The 26,919-nt window shown below is 40.2% G+C and overlaps 1 protein-coding gene across 1 annotated transcript in view; it reads right to left on the reverse strand.

Annotated features, from left to right (window-relative positions):
* The window catches only part of drp2 (dystrophin related protein 2), a 353,984-nt gene that overhangs the window by 246,533 nt on the left and 80,532 nt on the right, over positions 1-26,919 (reverse strand). Inside the window, exon 2 of the mRNA XM_060926712.1 lies at positions 15,444-15,600. Within this exon, the coding sequence (XP_060782695.1) occupies positions 15,444-15,600 (157 nt within the window). The remainder of the gene's footprint in view (positions 1-15,443; positions 15,601-26,919) is intronic.

Raw genomic sequence — 26,919 nt, forward strand, 5'->3', positions numbered from 1 at the left:
GGGTTGGGGACAGTCTAATCCTTCTCTCAAGGTTAGTTTATGAGATTTTGAAGTTCACAAAAAAAACAAAGTGTGTTCATGCTGTATGTAGGAATAACATTAAAGTGCATATCCTGGACCAATTTTTTTTTTATATATATATATGAAAATATGTCCCTTTACACACTCATCCAGAAGGGTAATTTTGCACAAGGCCATCTGTCTACAACAGAAAAAATAATAATAAAACGCATCTGGAAAAATCCCAAGGGAGTCTGGAGCCAGATTCATGACGTTACCTGCAGAACCGCCAGCAGGCTGCGAGAGCTTGCACGGTTTCAGTGTACAGCCTGTGTAGACCAAGTTTAGCAGCTAGCGATTTTGCATTGAAATATTATGGAATTGTCACCTGAGTGCAATGTTACTTCACCTTTGGATGAAGAATATAATGAGATGTCATTATTATTTCTTACCCTGGCAACAGTCAACTTGTGAATTGCTGATTTTCTTGGTCTTTTTCTTGGCTCTGTTTGGTCCTTGGCTTCTGGGTGCCTCGCACGAAGCACTCCCATTTCTCTCTCATTGTCCAGTCTTTTGGAAAACAATGAGTACTAATCCCATCATGATTGGTGTTGCTACACCCTCCATTGATACATCTGTTAACCATTTTAATTAATTATGTGATAACGTTGAAGAAATTTGCAGAAAAACACCAGGTCATTTTCTCATAAACAAACCAGCGCTGACGTAGGATTCAGAAGGAGGCGTCCCACACGCGATGTCATGAAAATCAATGTTTGCCGGGAAATCCAAATGTCAATTTTTTTCAGAGGCGGATGAATTTGCCTCAAATGACTTGATTTCAACTGAATTTTTCTGGTATTGCGCAAGGTAAAAAAATTGCACAAAATGCAAAATGTGACAGATATTTGACTGAAGTTTAATATAAAATGGGAGAATTACATCGATCTTGCTCCTGAATTTACCCGTGATATGCACTTTAAGTGGGGAGATGTGATGTTTGCACCATTACATACCCACACCACTAGTTTGCACTGTGCTGACAATGATATATGGATGTATATATGTGGTCTATATGCACTTAAGTGATACCAATAAAAAATGATTGCAGTTCTACCCCTCAGACATGGTAATCTAGAGTAGTAACCCACCAAGATATAACAGTAATTAATATTGTCCTCTGAGGGCTCCTTGTCAATGCTGGGCCTTTAGAATTGTCCTAACCCCCCATGGCACCCCTGCTGGGACCCAGCATTATATACCCAGATTATATTCAGTTGTCTTTGTAGAAGTTCAAGTTTGTTTAAAATACTAATTGTTATCAAGTGATCTACTTTTAGGTATTCCAGAGCATGGAGGCATGATGTAGAAGGTGTACAGATTAAAGATTAACAAACCCCCCCCAAATAAACTCTTTTATACTGACAGATAATATCCATACAAGTTATGTTCGAGCGTTCACTTGTTCATATTTGTACCTGTATATTGTGTACAGATTTTATTTTAAAAGAAAAACAATGCCCCTGGGTACAGATATCTTACTCTCTCCAAGGTTCAAATATTGCAATCTGAGTAAGGGAGACCAGGGACAGTTGTAACACCTTGAATTCCTCCAATCAGAAACAATCTAGAGTGGTACCACTCACTCTGCACATGCTCAGTTCAGTCTTCCTGATTACAAAAAAGGAGCCACATTTGAAACACCCAGAGAAAGTTACTGGCAAAAGTGTGTGTTTTTGAGGTAAAAATTTAACTTTATCAGATGTATTTTTTGGATACTGTACTGAGATCAAATGTGTAGGAATCCAAACAAGTGTTGTTATAATCACTGTTTTGTAAGGTAAAAATTGAAATGGCTAACGTGTGTCAAGCTAGCAGTCAGGCAAGGTCACATGAGGTGAAATCATGGCTGAGAGCACTGGGACGGTTGTAACACCTTGTTGTAACACCTGAAGCACTTTCATTTACATTTTAAAAGCCTAAAGGCCAACATTAACTATATTGCATGCTAAGTTAATTATAATCAGCTGTATTCAGTGGAAACATGTTTGCTCACAGAATGCCAAATATCAGAAAGACGAAGACAGAGAGGGGAGTACCTTTTCCTTTGTTGGAGAGGGCTTCAGATGACATAAAACAGGGCAAATCATGTGACCCTGTACCACTTTTACAAGAAGAGACAGAGGCTGGAAGTCCAGGGATCCAAATCACTTCCCAGAGTAGGGTACTGGACTCCCAAGAGGGTTTTTTTTTCCACAGAGGCTGGAAGTCGTTCTGAGAAACTACTTGACGCATGCAGCTGATTTACTGTATACTATGGGTTGAGCCCAAAGGAGGTTGGCTATGTATTAAGGTAGAGTATATGTAGATTTGTAAATCTGCATTAAAAAAAATAATAATAAAAAAATTATATATAAGATTTATCTTGTACTCAACTTATTCACCACAATTTATTACAAATTACTACACTAGGTACGTAAATTTGCATAATGATTTAGCAAAGGCCTATAACTGCAACTATCCTGAAACCTGGGCGGATAAAGGGATGGCTGGAGCTGACTGGCTTACAGCTTTTTTGAAAAGGTACCCTACCCTTTCAATACAAGGCCTTCAGGCTACGAGCCTCTCATGAGCTACAAGCTTCAATAAAACAAAATGTCAAGTTTTTTGACAACCTGTCTGCTGTCCTGACCAAATACAAATCTGCCACACAAGACACCTGGAATATGGACAAGACAGGAATCGCCACTGTCCAAAATCCTGGAAAAATTGTGGCTAGAAAGGGAGTAAAACAAGTCGGTGCAGTGACGTCTGCAGAATGGGGTGCTTTCATTACAATTGTGTGTGCTGCAAATGCTTTGGGGAATTCCATCCCACCATTCTTCATATTCCCCCGCAAAAAGTTCCAACCTTACTTTATCAACAACGGCCCTCCTGGCTGTATTGATACAACAAATGGGTCTGGGTGGATGCAAAAGGAAGACTTTTTGGTCTTCCTCAAGCACTTCCAGACTCACACCAAGTCCTCACTGGAGTCAAAAGTGCTGCTAATTCTGAACAATCATCCCTCCCACCTTTCTGTGGAAGAGATTGATTTTTGCAGGAGCCATGGGATCATCCTCCTCTCATTCCCACCACACTGTTCCCATAAGCTGCAGCCATTAGATCACAGTCACTACGTTTACATGCACATAGAGAGAATCGAATTTCTGCCATTGCTCGACTGAAATCGAAGTTCAAAATGCCATGTATACACCTTAATTCGGCTGAAATTGAACCGAACTTGATTTCTCGGAATTGAGCTACACGACCTAGTTTATGCGATTTCTGCCGAGCTACTTTGTGCATGTATACCCTATCGAGCTAGTTGTCGAGCTACTTCCGGAAGTGATGAGGGACGAGACGACAAGCGGGAAACACAACAGCCTCGGTCGGCATGACAACGAATCATGACAACGGCATGAATCTTTTCTTTTTGTGGCATTGTTTGCACTGTTAAAATTTAGCTCACTTACTGTATCACCAAATACATCTGTACAGCTGTTGCATAGCTGTGAATTGTGTACATAAACAAGTCATTGTATTTGTGTGTGTGTGTATATATATATATATATATATATATATATATATATATATATATATATATATGTCCAACATCTGAAGAATGCCAATAAAAACAAAACAATTGAGCTTTTTGTGTGTTTATTAAGACATAAGTTAAATTGTAAGAAAAAAAAAAAAAATTTGTAAGCAAAAAATGGACTTTAGAAAAATATTATTGTGCAAAATAAGTTGTCTTACAAAACAGTGGTCTGCGCCGGACAGTTTGTAGCCATAGTCTGTTAGAGCAAGCCTAACAGCTTGAACACGGAACTGCTAGTATTGCCAGATTGGGGGTTTTAAGTGCATTTTAGAGGATTTGAATATGTTTTGGGCTGGAATACGTCAGCAGTATCTGGCAACACTATAGCTCTTCTTCATGACGACAACCGGAAGTGTACCAACACGATGGGGCGTGTAGCGCCACGTGTGGCTCGGGTGCACAATGCACCTTGCACAATAGCCCGATTTACTTGTGCATGTAGGATTGGATTTCTCTGGCACCCCTGCTGGGACCCTTTGCTCGATTACCAACAGCAGCTCTATTTGGACGTGCATGTAAACGTAGTCAGTGTTTATGGGCCACTGAAGAGACTCTTCAACAACTGCTCTGACAGCTGAATGAAAGCTCATCCAGGAGTCACAACGACCATTTACGATCTGCCAAACATTATGAAGAGTATCCTTCCCCTGGCTGCATCACCATCTAATATTCAGGCAGGGTCCACATGCACCGGAATTTGGCCTTTTAACAGAAAGATTTTCAGTGACCGGGACTTTGCACCATCCCAAGTCATAGACCACCCACTGCCAGCAGTGACACTAGAGGTTCCATCTTCCACTGCGGCTGCAGTGATTGCAGCTCCAGCACCCATCGTGGAAACAGTAGCATCCTCCTTGCCAATTTTGGCATCCTCCCCTGTCACAGGATGTGTGGTGCTTGAGCCAGAGCAATCATCCTCGACCTTTTCACTTGTGTCCATCCATCCACATCCAAAAGCTGGACCAAGAAAGCAGACCATAAAGGGGAGAAAAAGAAAAGAAACTGCTGTCCTGACAGATATTCCCACGAAACAACGGGAGGCTGAGAAAAGTAAGACTAAAGCAAAAAAGAAAAATGAATTTCAGTGACAAAAAAAAAATGCAAACCCAGCAAGAAGCAGAAAATTCAGGACTTCTCTGATGAAGAGGAGTTCTGCATTGTGTGCCTTGAAAGCTACTCTAGAGAGGTCTGGCTCCAGTGCTGGTCCTGTAAAAACTGGGCACACAAGGACTGCACAGATGGAAGTGACCATTACACTTGCCACAACTGTGACTCAGAATGATTCTAAACTTGGCATCAGTTCCTTCTTCTTGTTAATTTTGTGATCTTCTGTTGCTAATGTCTTCAAACGCATTTCTCATGTTGGGAATGTTATCCTCAAATGCATTTCGTGTTCCTAATGTTATCCTCAAATGCATCAGGTTTGATTTCATTTTTAAACTTTATGGAGGATGTGTTCTACTCATTAAATAATTTTCTCTCATTATAATTTGACTGCTTCCCCTCTTTGTTATCTAATGTGAAAAAAGGCAATTATTATTTTAAAAAAGAAATTAATAGTCACAATAATGTGAATGATAAATAATATTTTTCATTTTGATTGATTAAATAATGTATATTTTAGACATGTTACAACCGTCCCTGTACACTGGGACGGTTGTAACAATGGAGTGACTGTATACAAATCAGATATGCAACCTGTACATCTTTTATAAAACCACTCAAATACATTTCAGTAGATGACACATTAAATTTTATAATATAGCAAATTGGCTATTCAAGTGTAAATGGGTTTTGATTTATTGAGAAAATCACAAAAAGTGTTACAACTGTCCCTGGTCTCCAAATTACATAAGAGAATCCAAGATTGTGATGTCACTTGTACATGCTACGTGACTTACTGAGGCTGAGACAATGTAGTATATACATTGATTGTAAACTGTTGTAAACAACCCTGAAGATGCCGGAGTGTCAAGCATGTGTGTGCAAAAATATGAGGGGCCATACAAGACATTATCCATACTGGCCCTTTTACATACATATATACTCGCTCTCTCACATGCATACATTCTCACTCTCACATGCATATATTGTTATTTGCACATACATACATTCTCACTCTCACATACATACATTCTCACTCTCACATACATACATATATACTCGCTCTCACATACATACATTCACATGCATATATTGTTATTTGCACATACATACATTCTCACTCTCACATGCATACATTCTCCTCTCACATACATACATTCTCCTCTCACATAGGCATATTCTCCTGTCACATACGTACATATAAAATTACATAATTATATCAAGGGTTTGGAGCCAGAGGGGCGTAAGTCACATTTGACCAACTTTACAGGAGAGCCAAAACAAAATTTTGACCACCCTTTAATCAACAAAATTTATTTACCATTAACCACAACATTATAGCCATAAACAAACTTAAATGATGTAGTCATTAAATAAAAATATGATATTAACATATTGAACATATTCAAAAATCTTGTAAAATCTTAAAAATATGGCAAAAAAGATAGGATACGCCTTTTGGGCACCAAACATTTCTAATGTTTTGAAAGGAAAATAGGCGTATCTGCTCATCCTTGGTTAAAAACAATGTGATTAACAAGTAATTTTTTTTTCATTTTATTTCAAATACTGTATACAACAAACACATTCTGATGTGTTGGTCTCTCCACTTCTCTATTTAGTTTAATTGCAATGTAGCCTGGCCATTTCCTTCCTATACAAGTACACAATTCAATTCTCATCCCCCTTTTCGCATCCCTTTGCTCCATTCTCATTTATGACTTCACATTTATGTCTTTCATTTCAAATACTTGAACAGTTTAACATCTACTGTACTTTCAAGCAGTTCAATTTCAGTTATCTTGTTCAGTTATCTTGTTGTTATGACTTCACTTAAGCTAGGCCTTCTAAGCCTATCTAAGCCATAGGTGTAAATGGGACATACGCCCTTTTGGCTCCAACACCGATGCCCACTTCTGAGTAAGGTCTTTGTTGTTTTGTTGTTTTATTCAATATAGGTTGATTTCTGATGTGTCTTTTTGGTACAGTTAGATAGAGCTCATCAAGACCTTTCATTTGGTATATAGAACTCATTTTCGCCAGAAATGCCACTTACTTCCCTCTGCCTCCAAACCCTCGATATATAGGTATATAGGCCTATATAGATATATCTATATATAGATATATAGGCCTATATAATTTTAGGGAACCCTATTGTTGGTTTGGCTTGAATTTTTGTACTTGATAGGCCTAATAACTATAAATAAAAATAAAATGTAAATAGGCTATATTTTGACTAAATTACTATTATTGAAAAAAATCTAAAGATTTTCACCAGAGATCATGACAGGAGGACAGAAAAGGGACAGTGAGATAGGGTAGCCTAGAGGGAGATGACAGGGAGAGAGAGATAGTGTAGGGTCGGGAAATGTCCCAGGCCAGACTCCAACCTGGAGTCAGTCACCCTCTATTATTGTTGTTGTCTAGAAAGAGGTGCCGCATCGTTGTATTACAAAAAGTCATGCCAGTCCTCTGTTTATTAACCTGGCCTAAATTGGCCTACAATGCTACCTTAGAAACTGTTCCAACAACTTATCTGAAGGCTATAGCTATGCTGCTTTATGATGTTCTCATTTGATTAGGCAAAACACACAGTGAGGCTGGTATTAAAATAGCCTAGCTTAACCGATAATTAGCATGCTTACCATACTGTACATTAGTGCACAATGTGAAACTTATTGACATGGACTTCCCTGTTCAGAATAGCTGTGCAACACTACAATACAGAGAGAGATAAAGAGGCACTTTGCCTGAAAGAAATGAAGGAAAGGGAAAAGGAGGGAGGAGAAATAGGGATACAGCAATACAGCTGACTTTAGACTGAGATTAAAAGCTGCTCAGTCTCCAATGCAGACAGGTGGACTGTCTTCAAAATAAACAGAAATGCAAATGCCTAGTGATAAACAATACAAAGGAACATGGGGTGAGGCACCACTGTAAATGTGCAAGGCTTGACTTTAGACTTTGGCATCAGTCAGTCCAGTTGAGGAGAATGTATGCAGAATCTACGTAGAGGACAATAGATGTAGATGAGAGGAGAATATACGTATGTACTGTAAGAGGAGAATGTGTGTATGTGGGAGGAGAATGTACGCATGTGAGAGGAGAATGTACGTATGTGAGAGGAGAATATATGTATGTGAGAGGAGAATATATGTATGTGAGAGGAGAATGTATGCATGTGAAAGGAGAATATATATATATGAGAGGAGAATGTACGTATGTGAGAGGAGAATGTACGTATGTGAGAGGAGAATATACGTATGTGAGAGGAGAATATACGTATGTGAGAGGAGAATATATGTATGTGAGAGGAGAATGTATGTATGTGAGAGGAGAATGTATGCATGTGAGAGGGTCAGAATAGATAAAGTCTTATGCGGCCCCTCATACAAAAATAAGCCTGAGCATTGAATCAGTGATCTCTCTCTCTTACACACACACACACACACACACACACACACACACACACACACAGTGAGCAGACTCATACCTTGCCTTTGGGAGCCTTTTACTCCCTATAAATTCCAATCACCAGCTATTCAGTGTTTTTTAGATGGCAATTATTGCATTGCTATGACAACGGGGTTGTTTACTAGTATCTGTGTCAGTACTGCATACGCATTATCTAGCCAAGTGAGATTTAAACTTCATAAAAGTGAAGTCTGTTGATTCATGTATTTTATTTCCAGTAAAAATCACATGGTTACAGAAAATTTCCAACTAGATTTTTAGAAGTAGAAGCCTTTGTCACATATACATGACAGCACAGTGAAGTTCTTTCTTGCATTCAACCCATCTGAAGCAGTGAAAAAAAACACACAGAGAGAGAGAGAGAGAGAGAGAGAGAGAGAGAGAGAGAGAGAGAGAGCAGTGACACCCAGGGATTCATTTTTATTTTTAGAATTAGAAGCCTTTATTTGATGGCTGTGTGTTACTATGGCAAACGGTGTTCTAGCGTGCCGTTTATGTCACAGGCAGATTTCTGCACAAATGGCTGCACCTAGGTAAGCCTATTCTTTAACAATATCATAATTTTTAAAATGGATAAATTGTTATACATTTTTATTTTTAATTTAAAAATGCAGTGGGGCACATCAGGGCACTTGTCTTGATCAGCAAACATCATTTATTTTGGGGTTTTGTTTGACTTTAAAGAGTTCTGTTGTTTTGTATCTTCTGTATATTCAAGTGCTTGGAGCAGGGCATGGGCATCAGCTGTGAAGATCAAACTTTCTCCTGTGATGCATAGCCTGTAATGAATGTATTCATTTGCTATTGCCACAGATATGCAATTGTTCATTTTGGAACCATATGTGAAAATGGGTCTATGGAGGGGAAACTGGCATCTTATGTCCAATAATTGTTGCAAGTAGACATTTAGGTGAGTTGCTGCCTTCTTATGAAGGCCCAGGTTCATCATGACAATGGGTCTTTTCGAGTTCCATGGAGGGATAGAGCAGAAGTGTTTCTGAGTCAGACTGTTCAGACTGATGTTCAGGTTTTCCAGGTGGGGTTTTATTCTCACTCCAAAAGGACTGATAAACTTGGGTTTGGTCTCATATGACCATAGATGTTGGTGTTGGAAGACTGTGCAGGGGAGGTCCTGAAGGCTCCCAGGGCTAGTCTTAGTCCTTGATGATGGACGGTATCCAGCACGTGTGCATGACTTCCTGGAAGACCCATAAACTATGGTATACTCCCATAGTCCAATCAAAACCTGATAAGCACTCAGTAGATGTGCAATAATATCAAGTGCTTGGAGACACTTGGTTCTCAGAGATTTCATGTGTAGAATGAAGGTCAACTTGTTATTAAAGGTGATTCCCAGGAATTTAAACTCTTTGACCACTTTTATAGGTTCTTTATCCAAGAAGAGCCCAGGGTCATGATGAAGGGACCACAGGAGTCAAGTGTGTGCAGACAGCTTTAGTTTTGGAGAATTTAGACTTAAACTTAGACAACCTTTATTGTCATTCAGTATGCAACAAGTGTACACCAAACGAAATTTTGTTGCAATTTGGCTCAGCACAGAAATAAATATGAAGTGTATTAAAACACATTTTTAACTGGCCACATATTGATTACTTACACACACACACACACACACACACACACACACACACTTCAATTTGTGTTCATGCTTTTGCTCCTATAGCTGATACAGAGGTTATCCACATAAAGACTGCAAGAAAGTATCTGCACTAATAGCAAGCTATTTATTTTGATACTGAAAAGGGTGACAAAGGGGATGCTTCCTTGAGGGACTCCAGGCTCATTGTTGTTTTGAAAAAGTAGTTCCCACTTTGACTTGGAAGTGTCTGTTAACCAGGACATGAGATAAAAATGGGCAGGTGACCGCTTAGGCCCATTTGGAATAAATCTTTTAGGATACCATACATCTCCAAGTTGTGTCAAACACCTTTTCTAGGTCAAAGAAGATGGTGATGACATGTTCCTTTCTAATAAAACCATCACATATATAGGACTCGAGCCAAATGAGGTGATCGAGGGTGCGCTTTCCTCATCTGAAACCACACCACTATTTACTCAAGTGGTTCTCAGATTCAAGTATTCAGACAAGTCAGTTATTCACTATTCTCTCCATAGTTTTACAGAGGCAGCTCATCAAAGCAGTAGTTTTTTGGGGCAGTGTGATCCTTTCCAGGTTTGAGGATGGGAATAATAGTTGCTTCTTGCCATGACCTGGGTAAGTTATCTGATTTCCAGATGTTATGGAAAGATTCCAGAAGAAGTGGAAGTATGCTATGAGGCTGTTGTAGGAATTGGTAATGTATTTTATCTGGTCCCACTATTGTATCATGGGAGTTCCTTCGGGAGAGTAAGAGCTCTTCTATTGTGAAAGGTTGGTTGTATGGTTCTGTGTTATCGAAGAAGTTGAGTTGATTTTGTTCTTCTTGAATTCAGATGGCTTGGAATTTGGAACCTAAGTTCTCAATGGAAGAGTTCTTCTCAAATGTTTCTGCCAACAAGTTTGCTGTTTCCTGATTGGTAGTTAGTAGTCTGCCCTGATGTTTAATATGTTTAATTTGAGATCTGCTTCCTTTGCCCTTCATCTTTTTGATCAGGTCTCATACCTTCTTTGTGGATGTGTTAGATGTAATGTTAGATACAAAGATCTTTCAGGCTTGTCTCTTTGTTTTGTTGATGGCCTTCATGCTTGGGCCTGACAGTTTTTCAGTTTGGTGAGGTTTTCTGTTGTTGGATGTTTATTGAACAATCTCTCTGCTTTTTTTTCTGAACTTCAATTGCCTTTTTACAGTTATCATCAAGCCATGGGTTAGATCTGTGATATGGTTTTGCTGAGGTCTTTCAAATGGTTTCATCTGTGATATCTACTAGAGTTTTGGTGAAGTTCTGTATGGGCTCCTGCTTTGGATGAGGCTTCTGATTAAATTTCATGTTGCAGAGAGTTTGGAAGGAGCTCCAGTTTGCTTTTTTTAAATACCACCTTGGGGTTCTTGGTTGCATGTCTGTTTTGGTAGAGGTTATTATTATGAGGAAGTGGTCATTCCAGACCTACCAGGAGAAGTCCGAGAGTAGCCAGGGTTTACATATAGTTAGATCAGTTGTAGAGTAGGTTCCATGTCCTGGGTGTAGATAAGTGTAAGAGCCATCATTTCAGAAGCAGAGGGTGTCATTTCCAATTAATTTCTTGAATGTCTTCGCTTTTGCATTATAGTGGTTCTCTCCCCATACAGGGTTGTGTCTATTGAAATTACCCAAAAGTATAAATGGGGTGGAAGCTGGGTAGCAAGCTTGTCTAAATCTTGAAGCGTCACAGGCATGTTTGGCGGTAAATAAATAGAGTACAAAGGTATTGTTTTGTGGAGTGTTAGATGGTCTGCCACTGCTTGTACGTAGGTTGGAGTCTATATCACAAAGAATGAATTATGTAATTTCCTACTAGAACAGCTGAGCCACCTAAAGGGCGTTGAGTGTTTGAATCATGAATTATGTATTGTAAAAAGTTTTTTTTAAGGATATGGGGCCATTTAATGATGGATGGATCTTCTGAAGGGAGAAGATGGCAGAAGCAGAATATGGTGGCTAAACGCTGCATTTCAGTGAGGTTGGCTTTGAAACCATGGCAGTTCCATTGGATAAAGTGGCTGTGCTTCATCAGGTGGGTAAGATAGGAACACATCTCTTATTCTTGTCCTTAGGAGAAAAACTTCAACTACAAAAAGTTGTAGCTTCCGTCACTTCAATAACCTTTGGGTTATTGTTCTTCTGTGATCTAATATCTTAACATCTCATCTCATTATCTCTAGCCACTTTATCCTTCTACAGGGTCGCAGGCAAGCTGGAGCCTATCCCAGCTGACTACGGGCGAAAGGCGGGGTACACCCTGGACAAGTCGCCAGGTCATCACAGGGCTGACACATAGACACAGACAACCATTCACACTCACATTCACACCTACGGTCAATTTAGAGTCACCAGTTAACCTAACCTGCATGTCTTTGGACTGTGGGGGAAACCGGAGCACCCGGAGGAAACCCACGCGGACACGGGGAGAACATGCAAACTCCGCACAGAAAGGCCCTCGCCGGCCCCGGGGCTTGAACCCAGAACCTTCTTGCTGTGAGGCAACAGCGCTAACCACTACACCACCATGCCGCCATATCTTAACATATTTTTGGCAATGCTATGGTACTGGGAGTTCCCCCCCTTCTCTTTTGATGACCGGTTGTATTCTCCTGACATGCTTGGATTTTGATATATGATGGTCTGGCTTTGGGCATTCACAGTCTTGTTTTTCATCAAGAGTCCTGAGATTTTGTTACTGCTGATTAATTGAGGTTTGTCTTTGCTTAGCCAGGTCAAATCTGTCTGGCAAGCAACCATTTGTGTAGTGAGTTTGATGATGGAAGCAAATAACCTCTCAAATGTGTCAGTCAGAAAGCATTTCAGTGAGCATTCCAGTTTATCTGCATCTGGGTAGCTTATGTTCTTGACATATTGAGCCCTTTGGATGTCTTTTTCTTTGATCCAAATGGGATAGTCTGAACAATGTGGTACCGTATGATTGCCTTGTCAATTTCTGTATTTTGGGTGTCTTGAACTGCTCCATTCATGTCCTTCCTCACCGTAGGTGCAGAAGGTTGGCTTGTTTTTGTATCCTATAAAACCATGGGCAAATTTCAGACAGTTGAAACATCTCAGGAGGTTAGGAATGAAAGTATCAACAGAGACACTGAAGTAGCCTCTCTGAATTCTTTCTGGGAGGTGTTAATGGTTGAAAGTTAGGATGTACAGTGGTGCTTGAAAGTTTGTGAACCCTTTAGAATTTTCTATATTTCTGCAAAAATATATGACCTAAAACAACATCAGATTTTTACACAAGTCCTAGAAGTAGATAAAGAGAACCCAGTTAAACAAATGAGACAAAAATATTATACTTGGTCATTTATTTATTGAGGAAAATGATCAAATATTACATATCTGTGAGTGGCAAAAGTATGTGAACCTTTGCTTTCAGTATCTGGTGTGACCCCCATGTGCAGCAATAACTGCAACTAAACGTTTCCGGTAACTGGTGATCAGTCCTGCACACTGGCTTGGGGGAATTTTAGCCCATTCCTCCATACAGAACAGCTTCAACTCTGGGATGTTGATGGGTTTCCTCACATGAACTGTTCGCTTCAGGTCCTTCCACAACATTTCAATTGGATTAAGGTCAGGACTTTGACTTGGCCATTCCAAAACATTAACTTTATTCTTTTTTAACCATTTTTGGTAGAATGACTTGTGTGCTTAGGGTCGTTGTCTTGCTGCATGACCCACCTTCTCTTGAGATTCAGTTCATGGACAGATGTCCTGACGTTTTCATTTAGAATTCGCTGGTATAATTCAGAATTCATTGTTCTATCAATGATGACAAGCCGTCCTGGCCCAGATGCAGTAAAACAGGCCCAAACCATGATACTACCACCACCATGTTTCACAGATGGGATAAGGTTTTTATGCTGGAATGCAGTGTTTTCCTTTCTCCAAACATAACGCTTCTCATTTAAACCAAAAACTTCTATTTTGGTCTCATCTGTCCACAAAACATTTTTCCAATAGCCTTCTGGCTTGTCCACGTGATCTTTAGAAAACTGCAGACTAGCAGCAATGTTCTTTTTGGAGAGCAGTGGCTTTCCCCTTGCAACCCTACCATGCACACCATTGTTGTTCAGTGTTCTCCTGATGGTGGACTCATGAACATTAACATTAGCCAATGTGAGAGACGCCTTCAGTTGCTTAGAAGTTACCCTGGGGTCCTTTGTGACCTTGCTGACTATTACACGCCTTGGTCTTGGAGTGATCTTTGTTGATCGACCACTCCTGGGGAGGGTAACAATGGTCTTGAATTTCCTCCATTTGTACACAGTCTGTCTGACTGTGGATTGGTGGAGTCCAAACTCTTTAGAGATGGTTTTGTAACCTTTTCCAGCCTGATGAGCATCAACAACACTTTTTCTGAGGTCCTCAGAAATCTCCTTTGTTCGTGCCATGATACACTTCCACAAACATGTGTTGTGAAGATCAGACTTTGATAGATCACTGTTCTTTAAATAAAACAGGGTGCCCACTCACACCTGATTGCCATCCCATTGATTGAAAACACCTGACTAATTTCACCTTCAAATTAACTGCTAATCCTAGGAGGTTCACATACGTTTGCCACTCATATGTAATACTGGATCATTTTCCTCAATAAATAAATGACCAAGTATAATATTTTTGTCTCATTTGTTTAACTGGGTTCTCTTTATCTACTTCTAGGACTTGTGTTAAAATCTGATGTTGTTTTAGGTCATATTTATGCAGAAATATAGAAAACTCTAAAAGTAGTTCAGGGTAGGATGAGGGAAAGTCTTTATTGGGGCATTTGTCAGCATGTTACAGTGCAGCAGGTTTTCCCAATAGGATTTTTTTTTTGGCCATTCAACATGGATTTGACCAGACCTCAATTTTTTTGATATCTTTAACTGTCTCTGCTATTCCTGAGATTCCTTTCTGGATAGCAAATGGACACAGTTTAGAGAGAGGCATATTTTTTGGCAGGGACTCTAGAATTATGAACCTCTGCCAGTTATTGTTGTTCGAGGGAGTCCTACAGCCTGTGTCACAGTCAGCATCTAGGTCCTGTTCTAGCATCTTTTTTGGGGGGGGGGGGTTGTTTATTAGCCATTTTGGTTGAGTTTAGTTTCATCACCTCTGCTTCTTATCCACCTTGGAGCCCAACAAGGGGATGTACAGAATCACAGTTATCCTCCACATGTGCACCAAAGATACAGGGATGGTATAATTGAGCATGGGAACTGAAGTGTTCTTGCTCGATTCACCCTCTGACAAAGTCTTCTGGGAAGAGTAAAGGAATGGTCAGTATTTCTGCCAGATGTTCTCCCAGAAAAAGCTTTGACTCGCCAATTGGTTGGATCAGGCCCTTTCAAACACCCATCTGAGTGAAGTAGGAGCCAAAGTACTGTGTTGAACCTGTGGTAACTTCAGCAGACCACATTCCTCAAGTAGAAGGATCTCTTCCTCCACTGACCTGTGTCACAACTCACAGCCAACAAGTCACCCCATTTATCACCTCTTATCAGTAAGGGGTGCTGGGGACCTATTCTAGTCTGGATCCCCACAGGGAATTGTGTTTGTATGAATGTTTGTGTGATACTACCTGGTGGAAATCATGCTGATGCTGCACAGCCCCTACATCACCCCCTATAGGCAGCTGCTCTGATAGCTCCTCATCTTTAGTTGTCAGCCATTCGATGATTTCCTGCAGTGACAGTTGCAGTTTCCCACCGTTGTCTGAGAAGGCCTCCAGACGCACCCTGGAAACACCATATGCATTTATAATCCAATTAAATATTATGCTTCTAAGGCCATGGCACAATATACAAGACAATAGAAGGCTAATGAATACAGGACTATATAAATTACAAATAATGCAAATATTGTACATGTAGCTATATAAATTATTTTGACAGGACTATAGCATTTTTCATTCACCTGGAAGAGAACACTGTGAGGAATCACCTTTACAATAGCCCAAAATATGCCATAAATAAAACATACTGTCCATGGCTGAGACTGTCTCTGTTTGTCCTCCGTCAGTATGACAGCTAAGGTTGAATGAGAGAAGAGGGTAAAAGGGTTGTCACACTTTATTGTTGTGTCCTAGCATGGGTCCACTACTAGCAACTGGATCATGGCCACCCTGCAGGATATCACTTGAAAGGCCTCACATGACATGTACCGGTATATACCAAGGTTCCACAGTTATACAACTGATCATATATTTTCTTACTTTTTTGGCTCATTGCAAATGTGTTTTAGTGACTGTGAATAAGGAATGGAATTGAGTGCTGTGCTTAGGATGGGAAGAGTTGTACTACAAGTAGGAATGAGAGTCTGTAGGTTTATAGTCTCATCTCATCTCATTATCTCTAGCCGCTTTATCCTGTTCTACAGGATCGCAGGCAAGCTGGAGCCTATCCCAGCTGACTACGGGCGAAAGGCGGGGTACACCCTGGACAAGTCGACAGGGCTGACACATAGACACAGACAACCATTCACACTCACATTCACACCTATGGTCAATTTAGAGTCACCAGTTAACCTAACCTGCATGTCTTTGGACTGTGGGGGAAACCGGAGCAAACCCACGCGGACACGGGGAGAACATGCAAACTCCACACAGAAAGGCCCTCGCCGGCCACGGGGCTCGAACCCGGACCTTCTTGCTGTGAGGCGACAGCGCTAACCACTACACCACCGTGCCGCCCTAGGTTTATAGTGGATGGTAGTTTTCAAAGTAGTATTTTCAGACATTAACGATGTGTCTAAAAATGTTATGCTCGAGCTAGGGTAAGCAATATGCTATTTATGTTCCACCGCTGTGTGGGATGTGGAAAAAGGGAATTTAAAAACCTGGAGTTATTCAACTGCATAAATGGCAAAGATCAGTGTACCTAATAAATAGTGCAAGGACATGTCCAGTATATTGCTAAAGACAAACAAACAAAAACAAACAAAAAAAACCCCTGTGTCTTTACCTGTGTCTTGACTGGGACCTTTCTGTGTGAAGTTTACATGTTCTCCCTGTGTCTGTCTCATGATTTTGGTATTGGATGTTTAAAGACAAATAAGCATGGGCAGGTGTCCACTTTTGGCCATATAGTGAAATTCATTGTCATTTATCACTGGCAACAGGCATTTGGGATTGTTTGTCATTTGGTCTTAGTGACTTAAAAAGACCTCTGGAGTCCACATACATTTTTTGCAGGTTAAGGACCTACTTTTAGGGCTAAAATTCTTTATGAAATACGGTGACAACAAATTGGGAGTCTAAATTAAGCATGTAAAGGCCCGGTCCCACTGCACTTACGGATGCAAAGAGGATGTAAAACGTAAAAAAATCTTTGCCATCCGTTGGAAAACGCTATGCATCCGTTGTGTACTCATTGCATACGTGCTTCATACGCTCTATCCATCAAGCATCCGTCCACTGTGATTTCATCCGCGCAAAAAGTTTTGAGCTGCACAAAACTTTTAGAACGGATGAACTTTCCGCCGTGTACGATGTAAATCCGCGACATATACGAGCAACAAACGTTCTATGTCCATTATCATCCGTTAAACGTCTGCTGTATCCTCTCTGCATCCTCTGGGCATCCTCGCAACTCACATCCGCTGCAGCTGAAAACGGAAAGAGGGAGGAAAGATAAGGTACATGAAACGTCTATTCATCGTTAGTAGCACGGAAATAGAAAGGATGTAAGCGTATGCATCTCGTATATAAAGTATTCAAAACGGACAAAGCGTTTATATCTGGGATGTATCTCGTATATTGAGGATGTCTGGAGTATGTCTAGAGTATGTAGAAGGACAACTAGCGGACAATCGGTCTGCATCCGATATACATCCGCGCAACATCCCCTTTGTTTCCGTTAGGCGTACGTGATGCATCCCCTTCATCCGCTATGCATCCGCTCTTTCTGCTATGCGTCCGCTTCTCAGTTATCACCGGTAACCCCTTCGGAGCTGTCATCCACTTCCATCCGCTAGGCTTCCTATGAACATGCGTTTAACATCCCCGCTATATACTACCCACGTCCGTTCTTTTCCGTTCTGTTTTCGCAAATTTTCGCCAATTTTGTCCATTTCTGGAGCGGATGAAAACGGATAGAGCCACCCCCGAAATTTTGCTCGTCCGCTGTGTCCTTTTTGCATACGTTTTGTGTCCATCGGCCAGTGGGACCGGGCCTTAAGGATATATTGTGCAATGATGAATTGTGATACAAATATATGACGATTCAAATCACTGAAAGAAAAAATGAAATCATGATTATCAGGAGGCATAATCTCTCAACTTTTACCAGGTGTAATTGCATTATTTAGACAGCACAAAATAGCATACAGTTGACAGGGCTAGGTATCATTTTAATTTTGAACCAGTTTGTTATTTTGACAATGTGTATCAAGTCAGCGGGAAAACACCGGGAGCGACATTGTCAGAGTGAAATATCATCAATCAGATCTGTGATGTATTTTGGATGAAAAATATGAGTTTTTCAACATAAGATAAACTTCATATCTTTAAACCATGATGTGATTTTCTTTTTATTATATTAAACAGTCACAAACAGTATGCAAATTTATCAAAACAATTCATTGATATCCTCATGAGTGAGGATGTTGGAAAATATGTCATGGTTGTAGTTCTCAAATGTCCTGGATGTAGTCTGTACGAAAAATACAAATAGCGTATTCCCCAGTACAACACTCATGTCTATGTAATATATAGCATGTATATATTACAAGCACAAGCACACCTCAGTTAACTTAAGGTACTGATGAAATGATCACCTGAACCAAAGCTTATTTAAATGAGGAAAAGTATAAAAACCACTGCTGTGGTCATCACTATCCTCTTGCAATAGGACCAGTTTGGATGGCAAAAACAGTGCTAGTAGTATCTTAAATTTAATTGTAATACAAAAACCTCTATTCACCATGCTAAAAGAGTTTAAAAGAAAAGTTTTGAGTAAGAAAAGGAAGGGTTCAACACTGGCTTTACTGGTAGAGGGATACAGTGAGCATCAAGTTGCTTCCATCCTGAAAATTTCAAAGACGGCAGTTCATAAAAACAAAGTTAAAGAAGATACGCAGAACCCTTATTTTTAAATACATTTCTGAGTGCATAGTATCTCCATCCTTGACTCTTGTATGCTGCATAATTGGTGATAAAAATATATATATTTTTGAGAGTTAAAATCGACTGCAAAGTTGGCATTCGAGCTACCCTGCCGAGCCAGCCAGCCCTGGGTGGGTGACGTCACAGTGGGAACCGATGCTATAGACCAAAGCCAGACTCGGCAGGTAAGAGTGGTTGCAATGGTCTCTTTGTTTGGATTTATTGGAGATTCTTCAGATTCCTCAGATAGTAATACATCTGACTGTGACAGTCCTGAAATTGGAGTGTGTGCACATGCTACTGCTATATATGTAGAACCGTATCAGTTCGAACCATCGGAAAGTGAATCCGATAGTAACATGTTGGCCACGGAGGCCCCCACCTTACGAAATAAACCCAGAGAACAAAGCCATCTAGAGAACTGGATGAAATTGAACTGACAGTCTCATGTGACTCTTATTAAAACAGGATAGGTGTTATAACTTATGCAACATACATGTACATGCATGCATTTTCACTGATAAAACGTAAAAGGCTAATTAAATAATCAGATGAACTGAGAATCACATTCTGAAACAAATTAAATCTTATACCGGTAACTTAAATACACAATACAAATTACATGTATTAATCTAAATGCAGATAAACAACGAATGTTGTTTTTTGTCATGCAACCAAATGAGAGTTGCATCTTACTCATCTGTGTTCTCACTTCTTGAAGACCGAGCTTGTGGCCAATTGTTTTGAAACAATCTGACTTTCAGTTCTTCATTCATTCGTTTCTTCCCTGTAAGGGCGAGATATTGCTGCTGAGGCAAGCATATCCAGCGGGGGGGACCACATATCCAGCAGAGAAATCTGACGACTGGTCCACTCATTCTCCATTTTCCCTATACTGAGTACGCCGCCATTACTGCTCGGCTCACGCTCCGGGAGAACTGGTGGAACTGAACTTACTTTCCTTTTCTTGTTGTTTTCTTTTCTTTTAATTGTTGGTACTGCACCCTCTTTCAATACGGGCTTATAGCCAATGCTCCTCAACAGATCAGAGGTTTCGTACGAGTCCTCAGTATAATGTGCAGAGCAGAAGAGAGACCACTTCATAGGCGCCCAATCTGTGAATTTCTTGTAAAACGCATCCAAATATTTGCAGTTTGAATATTCTTGGGCCATGAATGCAACATAAATCCACCTTCTGTCATGTTGCTGCACCCGCCAGCAACACATCTACATGGCATGGCGATAAATTAGCTCAGGGTTTTTCAAAGTGTGGGGCGCGCCTCCCCTAGGGGGCGCCAGAGTTCTTCGGGGGGGCGCAACGTGAGGAAAAATAAACCAGAATAAGTTACTATTGCGGACATTTAGCGAACTTCAGCTAGCCTTTGCCAGAGACAAAATGGATCAATTTTTAGTACCTAAAGCTACAGTGAGTGAGGAGACAGAGTCTGGGCCAAGCAAAAAAAAAAAAGAAGGAAGTATGACCACGATTATTTAAAGTTTGGATTTTCATGGACTGGATCTGAAGATGCTCCACTGCCACAGTGTGTTGTCTGCCAAGAGGTGCTATCTAACGATGCTATGAGATGTTTAAAATGTGTAAAAAAAAAGGTTTTAAAAAAGCTCATGTTTTAAGTGTAAAAAAAAAGATGTTTTCAAAAAGCACAGATGTTTAAAATGTGTAAAAGGAAAAAAAAATGGGGGCGGCACGGTGGTGTAGTGGTTAGCGCTGTCGCCTCACAGCAAGAAGGTCCGGGTTCGAGCCCCGTGGCCGGCGAGGGCCTTTCTGTGCGGAGTTTGCATGTTCTCCCCGTGTCCACGTGGGTTTCCTCCGGGTGCTCCGGTTTCCCCCACAGTCCAAAGACGTGCAGGTTAGGTTAACTGGTGACTCTAAATTGACCGTAGGTGTGAGTGTGAATGGTTGTGATGACCTGGCGACTTGTCCAGGGTGTACCCCGCCTTTCACCCGTAGTCAGCTGGGATAGGCTCCAGCTTGCCTGCGACCCTGTAGAACAGGACAAAGCGGCTAGAGATAATGAGATGAGAAAAAAAATGTGTACAACAACCATTTTTTAAAATACGAATGCAACATTAAGTATAGCAACAACAAAAATTGTAAGGGGCGCTGTTGTTTATTTGCTCTCTGGGGGGGGGCTGACTCTCCCACACTTTGAAAACCCCTGAATTAGCTCGAAATGGAGGATCAAAGTTGCAGTTAGCTCTGTGTTTTAGTATAGCGAAAATGGTGATGAGACCGATAGCCTTCCTGCTGTGACGTCACAGATGTCAAGGTCATTCACTCAGACCGCTACTTGTATGAATCACCTTAATCGTAAAAATTACTATTTAGATTAATTAGATGTATTGTTAATGCTTAAAACTATTCCTATGCCATTCTTGAGGTCTCAAGGCATTTATAAACAAAAAGTGAGGCCATGGTTCTGCGTATCTCCTTTAAGCAGTAGACACTGGGGACAACAAAGTTACAGACTGGCAGAGGGTGAAAATAACTCTTCACTGACCAGGATGATTGTCAACTCCTTCAACTGTCACTCAACAACCATAGGATGACCAGTGGCGTGCACAGACATTTTGGGGGGCAAGTGTTCTGGGGGGAAAAAAGGGCACTTTTTTGTGCATGTAGAACACCTTATTATAAAAGTCTGAGATTTAACCCTCCTCTTGTGTTCGGGTCGCCACTGACCCGTTTTAGTTTTTAAAGGTGTAAAACAACCACTTAATGTTAATTTATTACATCAAGGCTTTTTGACTTTGCCAGGAATCTCTAGTTGAACAAAATACAAAAAATAATTTTTTGTTTTCCTAAATCTGAAAATGGTCTAGCAAAAAATATAATACTTATGTGCAGTTGTTTCTGTATGCGACGGGCTACTTCACGACAAAATAATTACAGCTTGGGCTTAGAGGGCAAACAATACATTTTCACTCGATTCATGTGTTACCTGGCTGGTGGGGCAGGGGAAGAGTTGACTGACTGCCCGATGTGTTGTCTGCGCTACAACAAGGCCGTGGCTTCCAGGACGCTATGCTGCTGCAACCTCACATTGAATGCACTGCACGCTTGTTCACGTGACAGAGCAAGAGAGACAGAGGTCCGGTATGTGTGCGGAGGGGGCACACATCGGGACATTGTTTTCACACACGCTTTTAATGCCGCGGCTTTTCTAAAAGATCATGTCGACATTGGCCTCAGTAAACTGTAAAAAAAAAAAAAAATTCAAAAGGGCACTTTTTTGGACAGAGGGCAGAGGGGCAGGTGCTTGAGCACCACCTCATGTCTGTGCACGCCACTGAGGATGACATCAAGTGCCTGACAAAAAGAATGGCAAATGGCAGCTTGGATTAAGGGCACAGCAAGGACAGTTTAAAACAGGCTCCTCTAGGTGAGATTGAAGTCATGCAAAGCTAGAAAAAAGCCCTTTGTCAATGAGAAGCAAAGAGCCAGGCTGAGGTTTGCTAAAGACCATAAGGATTGGACCACAGAGGACTGGAGGAAGGTCGTCTTCTCTGAGGAGTCTAATTTTCAGTCCCCCCCCAAAAAATCACCTGGTCATCTAATGGTTAGACCGAAACCTGGAGAGGTTTACAAGCCACAGTGTCTCGCACCCATTGTAAAATTTGGTGGAGGATTGGTGGCGATCTGGGGGTGCTTCAGTAAGGATGGAATGGGGCAGATTTTTGTTTGTGAAGCACACATGAATCAAACAACCTACAATGTTATTCTGGAAGAAAACTTGCTTCCTTTTGCTCTGACAATATTCCCTAACTCTGAGGATTAGGGTTTCCAGCAGGAAAGTGTTCCATGCCACACAGCCAGGTCAATCAAGGTGTGGATGGAGGACCACAAGATCAAGACCCTGTCATGGCCAGCCCAATCTCCAGACCTCAACCACATTGAAAACCTCTGGAATTTGATCAAGAGGAAGATGGATGGTCACAAGTAAAAAAATGCTGTAGACCAAAAATGGCTTAAAAATAATGAAATGCAATGTTTCAACATTTAAAAAAAAATCATCAACAGCAGTAAGCCATAATAAATGAAACAAAGTCAATATATGGTGTGAGATTAACCTATTGCTTTAAAAAAATTAGTGGTACAATTAGTGCAGTTTTATAAGGAAAGAAGCTGTAGGTTTTGCTGAGCATCTTGCAGAACAGGCCACAGTTCTTCTGAACACTGTCACACTTGCTTCTTAATTTTACAGCAAATCCCAGTAACCTTCTTTATGTTTTCTTTTTTAATCTGAAGAGTAGTATCTTGTGTAATATGCTGCTCAGATAAAAACATTTTGTTTAATTTTTCTGCTAGAAAACAAACTCAAATGTTTTTGTCCTGACTTGATAACGTAGAAATCATAAAATAGAAACCTATAACAGTTTGTATGAAAAAAATATGGTGCCTAAGACTTTGCACAGTACTGTATAATTATACACACACACACACACACACACACACTATATTTTAATAATTTCTCATTTTAAACATGGCCACGTTTTAATTAAAACGTGGGAACAAATTATTAAAATGTGTCCATGATTTAACTACAACAAGGGGATGAATAGATAGTGGGAACGAATTAAATTCATGTCATGAGTAGGGCTCCACAGTTATGCACTGTAAGGTGAGCTCAAGCACACTGTATAATGACAGTTGCTACACTACAGAACTGCTGTGAATCTGGATCATGTGAAAATGTTGAGCATTAGTGTTCAACTGGCTGTTTCAGTAGTATGTTTCCCCAAGTTCACAAAAGCCAGATGAACCGAGACTGCGGTTTAGATGACAAAACATAACCTTTGACCATTTACTGTGGTTCATCTTTCACACAGTTGTCATTAGCCATGCATGCTACCTCATATCATGGATATGCTCTTGCACTGATGTATGACAATCACATAGACAGGTCCTGGCAGAGAGCCACCTACAGACATCCTTGCAAATATGTGACCTTTGTTTGGACTAATAAAGGGTTATTGTAAAACTGATAAGTTTCACTGAAATTAAGATTTTTTTTTTTTAACAGGTCCCTGGTACCTGGCATTTTGGATTCTGTTCTAATTTCAGAGTTTTGCTTCCCAACCCCAGCAATAGAGGGAATGCATGTTACTTCACCATAGGCAGAAGTAACACAGCTCTAATGCCACGAAAACAAAAAATCTTAAATGGAAAGGGGCTGTTGTGAGATTGACTGAACAAATAGATTTTAAAACAGAAATTAGAGCTATATTTTTACAGAGTGCCAAAAGTTGAAGAAAATAGAAGAAAACAGAGGTAGTGAAATTTATCAAAAGTTTAATGAGAAATGTTTGTTAAACGTTTTTCATTTTTAATAAAGGACTTTTCGATAATAGGATTATATTTTACTCAAACCTTTACAAATATCAGTAAATAGTTCTTATTGGTTATTAACAAAATCAAACTAAAGGGTTTTTTCTTGTTTTTTGAAAGAAAAAGTAATATTTAAGTTCATTAAGAATAGTTACATTTTTGCATGTTGCATTTTTGGGAATAAAAATCTTGTCATTTCATTTAATTAAAAAATCATGAGAAAAATGAATCGTGAACCTAGTATCATGAATCTAATCAAATTTTGAATTGGGTGAATTGTTCCACAATTAGTCTTAATTTTAGGAAATGTGTGGGGTTTATGATTTTCTCTTAATTTGGCCAGTTACAAGATACTTTAACCTTTTTCTGCATTTTTTTGTGAAAAACAGGTCTTGACTAAGAATATTCCATTTGAAAACTGCACACACACACACACACACACACACACACACACACACAGTTCTACCAAGATAGATGCAGAAGGGAAATAGCATACAATATACAGTGGTGCTTGAAAGTTTGTGAACCCTTTAGAATTTTCTATATTTCTGCATAAATATGACCTAAAACAACATCAGATTTTCACACAAGTCCAAAAAGTAGATAAAGAGAACCCAGTTAAACAAATGATACAAAAATATTATTCTGGTCATTTATTTATTGAGGAAAATGATCCAATATTACATTTCTGTGAGTGGCAAAAGTATGTGAACCTCTAGGATTAGCAGTTAATTTGAAGGTGAAATTAGAGTCAGGTGTTTTCAATCAATGGGATGACAAATCAGGTGTGAGTGGGCACCCTGTTTTATTTAAAGAACAGGGATCTATCAAAGTCTGATCTTCACAACCCATGTTTGTGGAAGTGTATCATGGCACGAACAAAGGAGATTTCTGAGGACCTCAGAAAAAGCATTGTTGATACTCATCAGGCTGGAAAAGGTTACAAAACCATCTCTAAAGAGTTTGGACTCCACCAATCCACAGTCAGACAGACTGTGTACAAATGGAGGAAATTCAAAACCATTGTTACCCTCCCCAGGAGTGGTCGATCAACAAAGATCACTCCAAGAGCAAGGTGTGTAATACTTGGCGAGGTCACAAAGGACCCCAGGGTAAATTCTAAGCAACTGAAGGCCTCTCTCACATTGGCTAATGTTCATGAGTCCACCATCAGGAGAACACTGAACAACAATGGTATGCATGGCAGGGTTGCAAGGAGAAAGCAACTGCTCTTCAAAAAGAACATTGCTGCTTGTCTGCAGTTTGCTAAAGATCACATGGACAAGCCAGAAGGCTATTGGAAAAATGTTTTGTGGATGGATAAGACCAAAATAGAACTTTTTGGTTTAAATGAGAAGCATTATATTTGGAGCAAGGGAGCACTGCATTCCAGCATAAGAACCTTATCCCATCTGTGAAACATGTTGGTGGGTAGTAGTATCATGGCTTGGGCTTGTTTTGCTGCATCTGGGCCAGGACGGCTTGCCGTCATTGATGGAACAATGAATTCTGAATTATACCAGTGAATTCTAAAAGAAAATGTCAGGACATCTGTGCATGAACTCAATCTCAAGAGAAGGTGGGTCATGCAGCAAGACACCGACCCTAAGCACACAAGTCGTTCTACCAAAGAATGGTTAAAGAAGAATAAAGTTAATGTTTTGGAATGGCCAAGTCAAAGTCCTGACGTTAATCCAATCGAAATGTTGTGGAAGGACCTGAAGCAAGCAGTTCATGTGAGGAAACCCACCAACATCTCAGAGTTGAAGCTGTTCTGTATGGAGGAATGGGCTAAAATTCCTCCAAGCCAGTGTGCAGGACTGATCAACAGTTACCGGAAATGTTTAGTTGCAGTTATTGCTGCACATGGGGGGTCACACCAGATACTGAAAGCAAAGGTTCACATACTTTTGCCACTCACAGATATGTAATATTGGATCATTCTCCTCAATAAATAAATGACCAAGTATAGTATTTTTGTTTCATTTGTTTAAGTGGGTTCTCTTTATCTACTTTTAGGACTTGTGTGAAAATCTGATGTTTTAGGTCATATTTATGCAGACATATAGAAAATTCTAAAGGGTTCGCAAACTTTCAAGCACCACTGTAGACAAACATACAGCACGTAATGATATACCTTTAAAAAAATATTGTGTGTCAACGACAATGACAGAACCTTATTATTTGTAACATTGGCATCAACTGTTTGTATATCGTGGAAGGGTATCCTTACCTAAATCTGTATGCGTTTTTGTGTCTGTCAGGATTTCTCTTCATAAAAGTCTGTCCTCATCCCTTTGCATCGTTTGGCTCAGATCTGTGTTCAAACTGCATCAGAGCAGTTTATCCATTCATAGCCCTCACTAAGCAGGACATATGCACAGTCAGAGAAGTCCACATCATGCCTGTGCTCAAGACAATGCACAACACACTGACTAGCACAACAGAGCTTTCCTTCCGCACATTCTGTCCATGTCTCTCTCCCTCCATCTCTCTATGCAATCCACAAAGGGCTGGTGTGGCTGCAGGCTTTGATTATTGCCAAATTGGAGGCACACCAAATAGTTAACGGGAAACTAAAGTGAACTGACTAAACAATTGATATCA

Source organism: Neoarius graeffei, chromosome 8 (genome assembly GCF_027579695.1).
Source record: "Neoarius graeffei isolate fNeoGra1 chromosome 8, fNeoGra1.pri, whole genome shotgun sequence".
NCBI classification, from domain to species: Eukaryota; Metazoa; Chordata; class Actinopteri; order Siluriformes; family Ariidae; genus Neoarius; species Neoarius graeffei.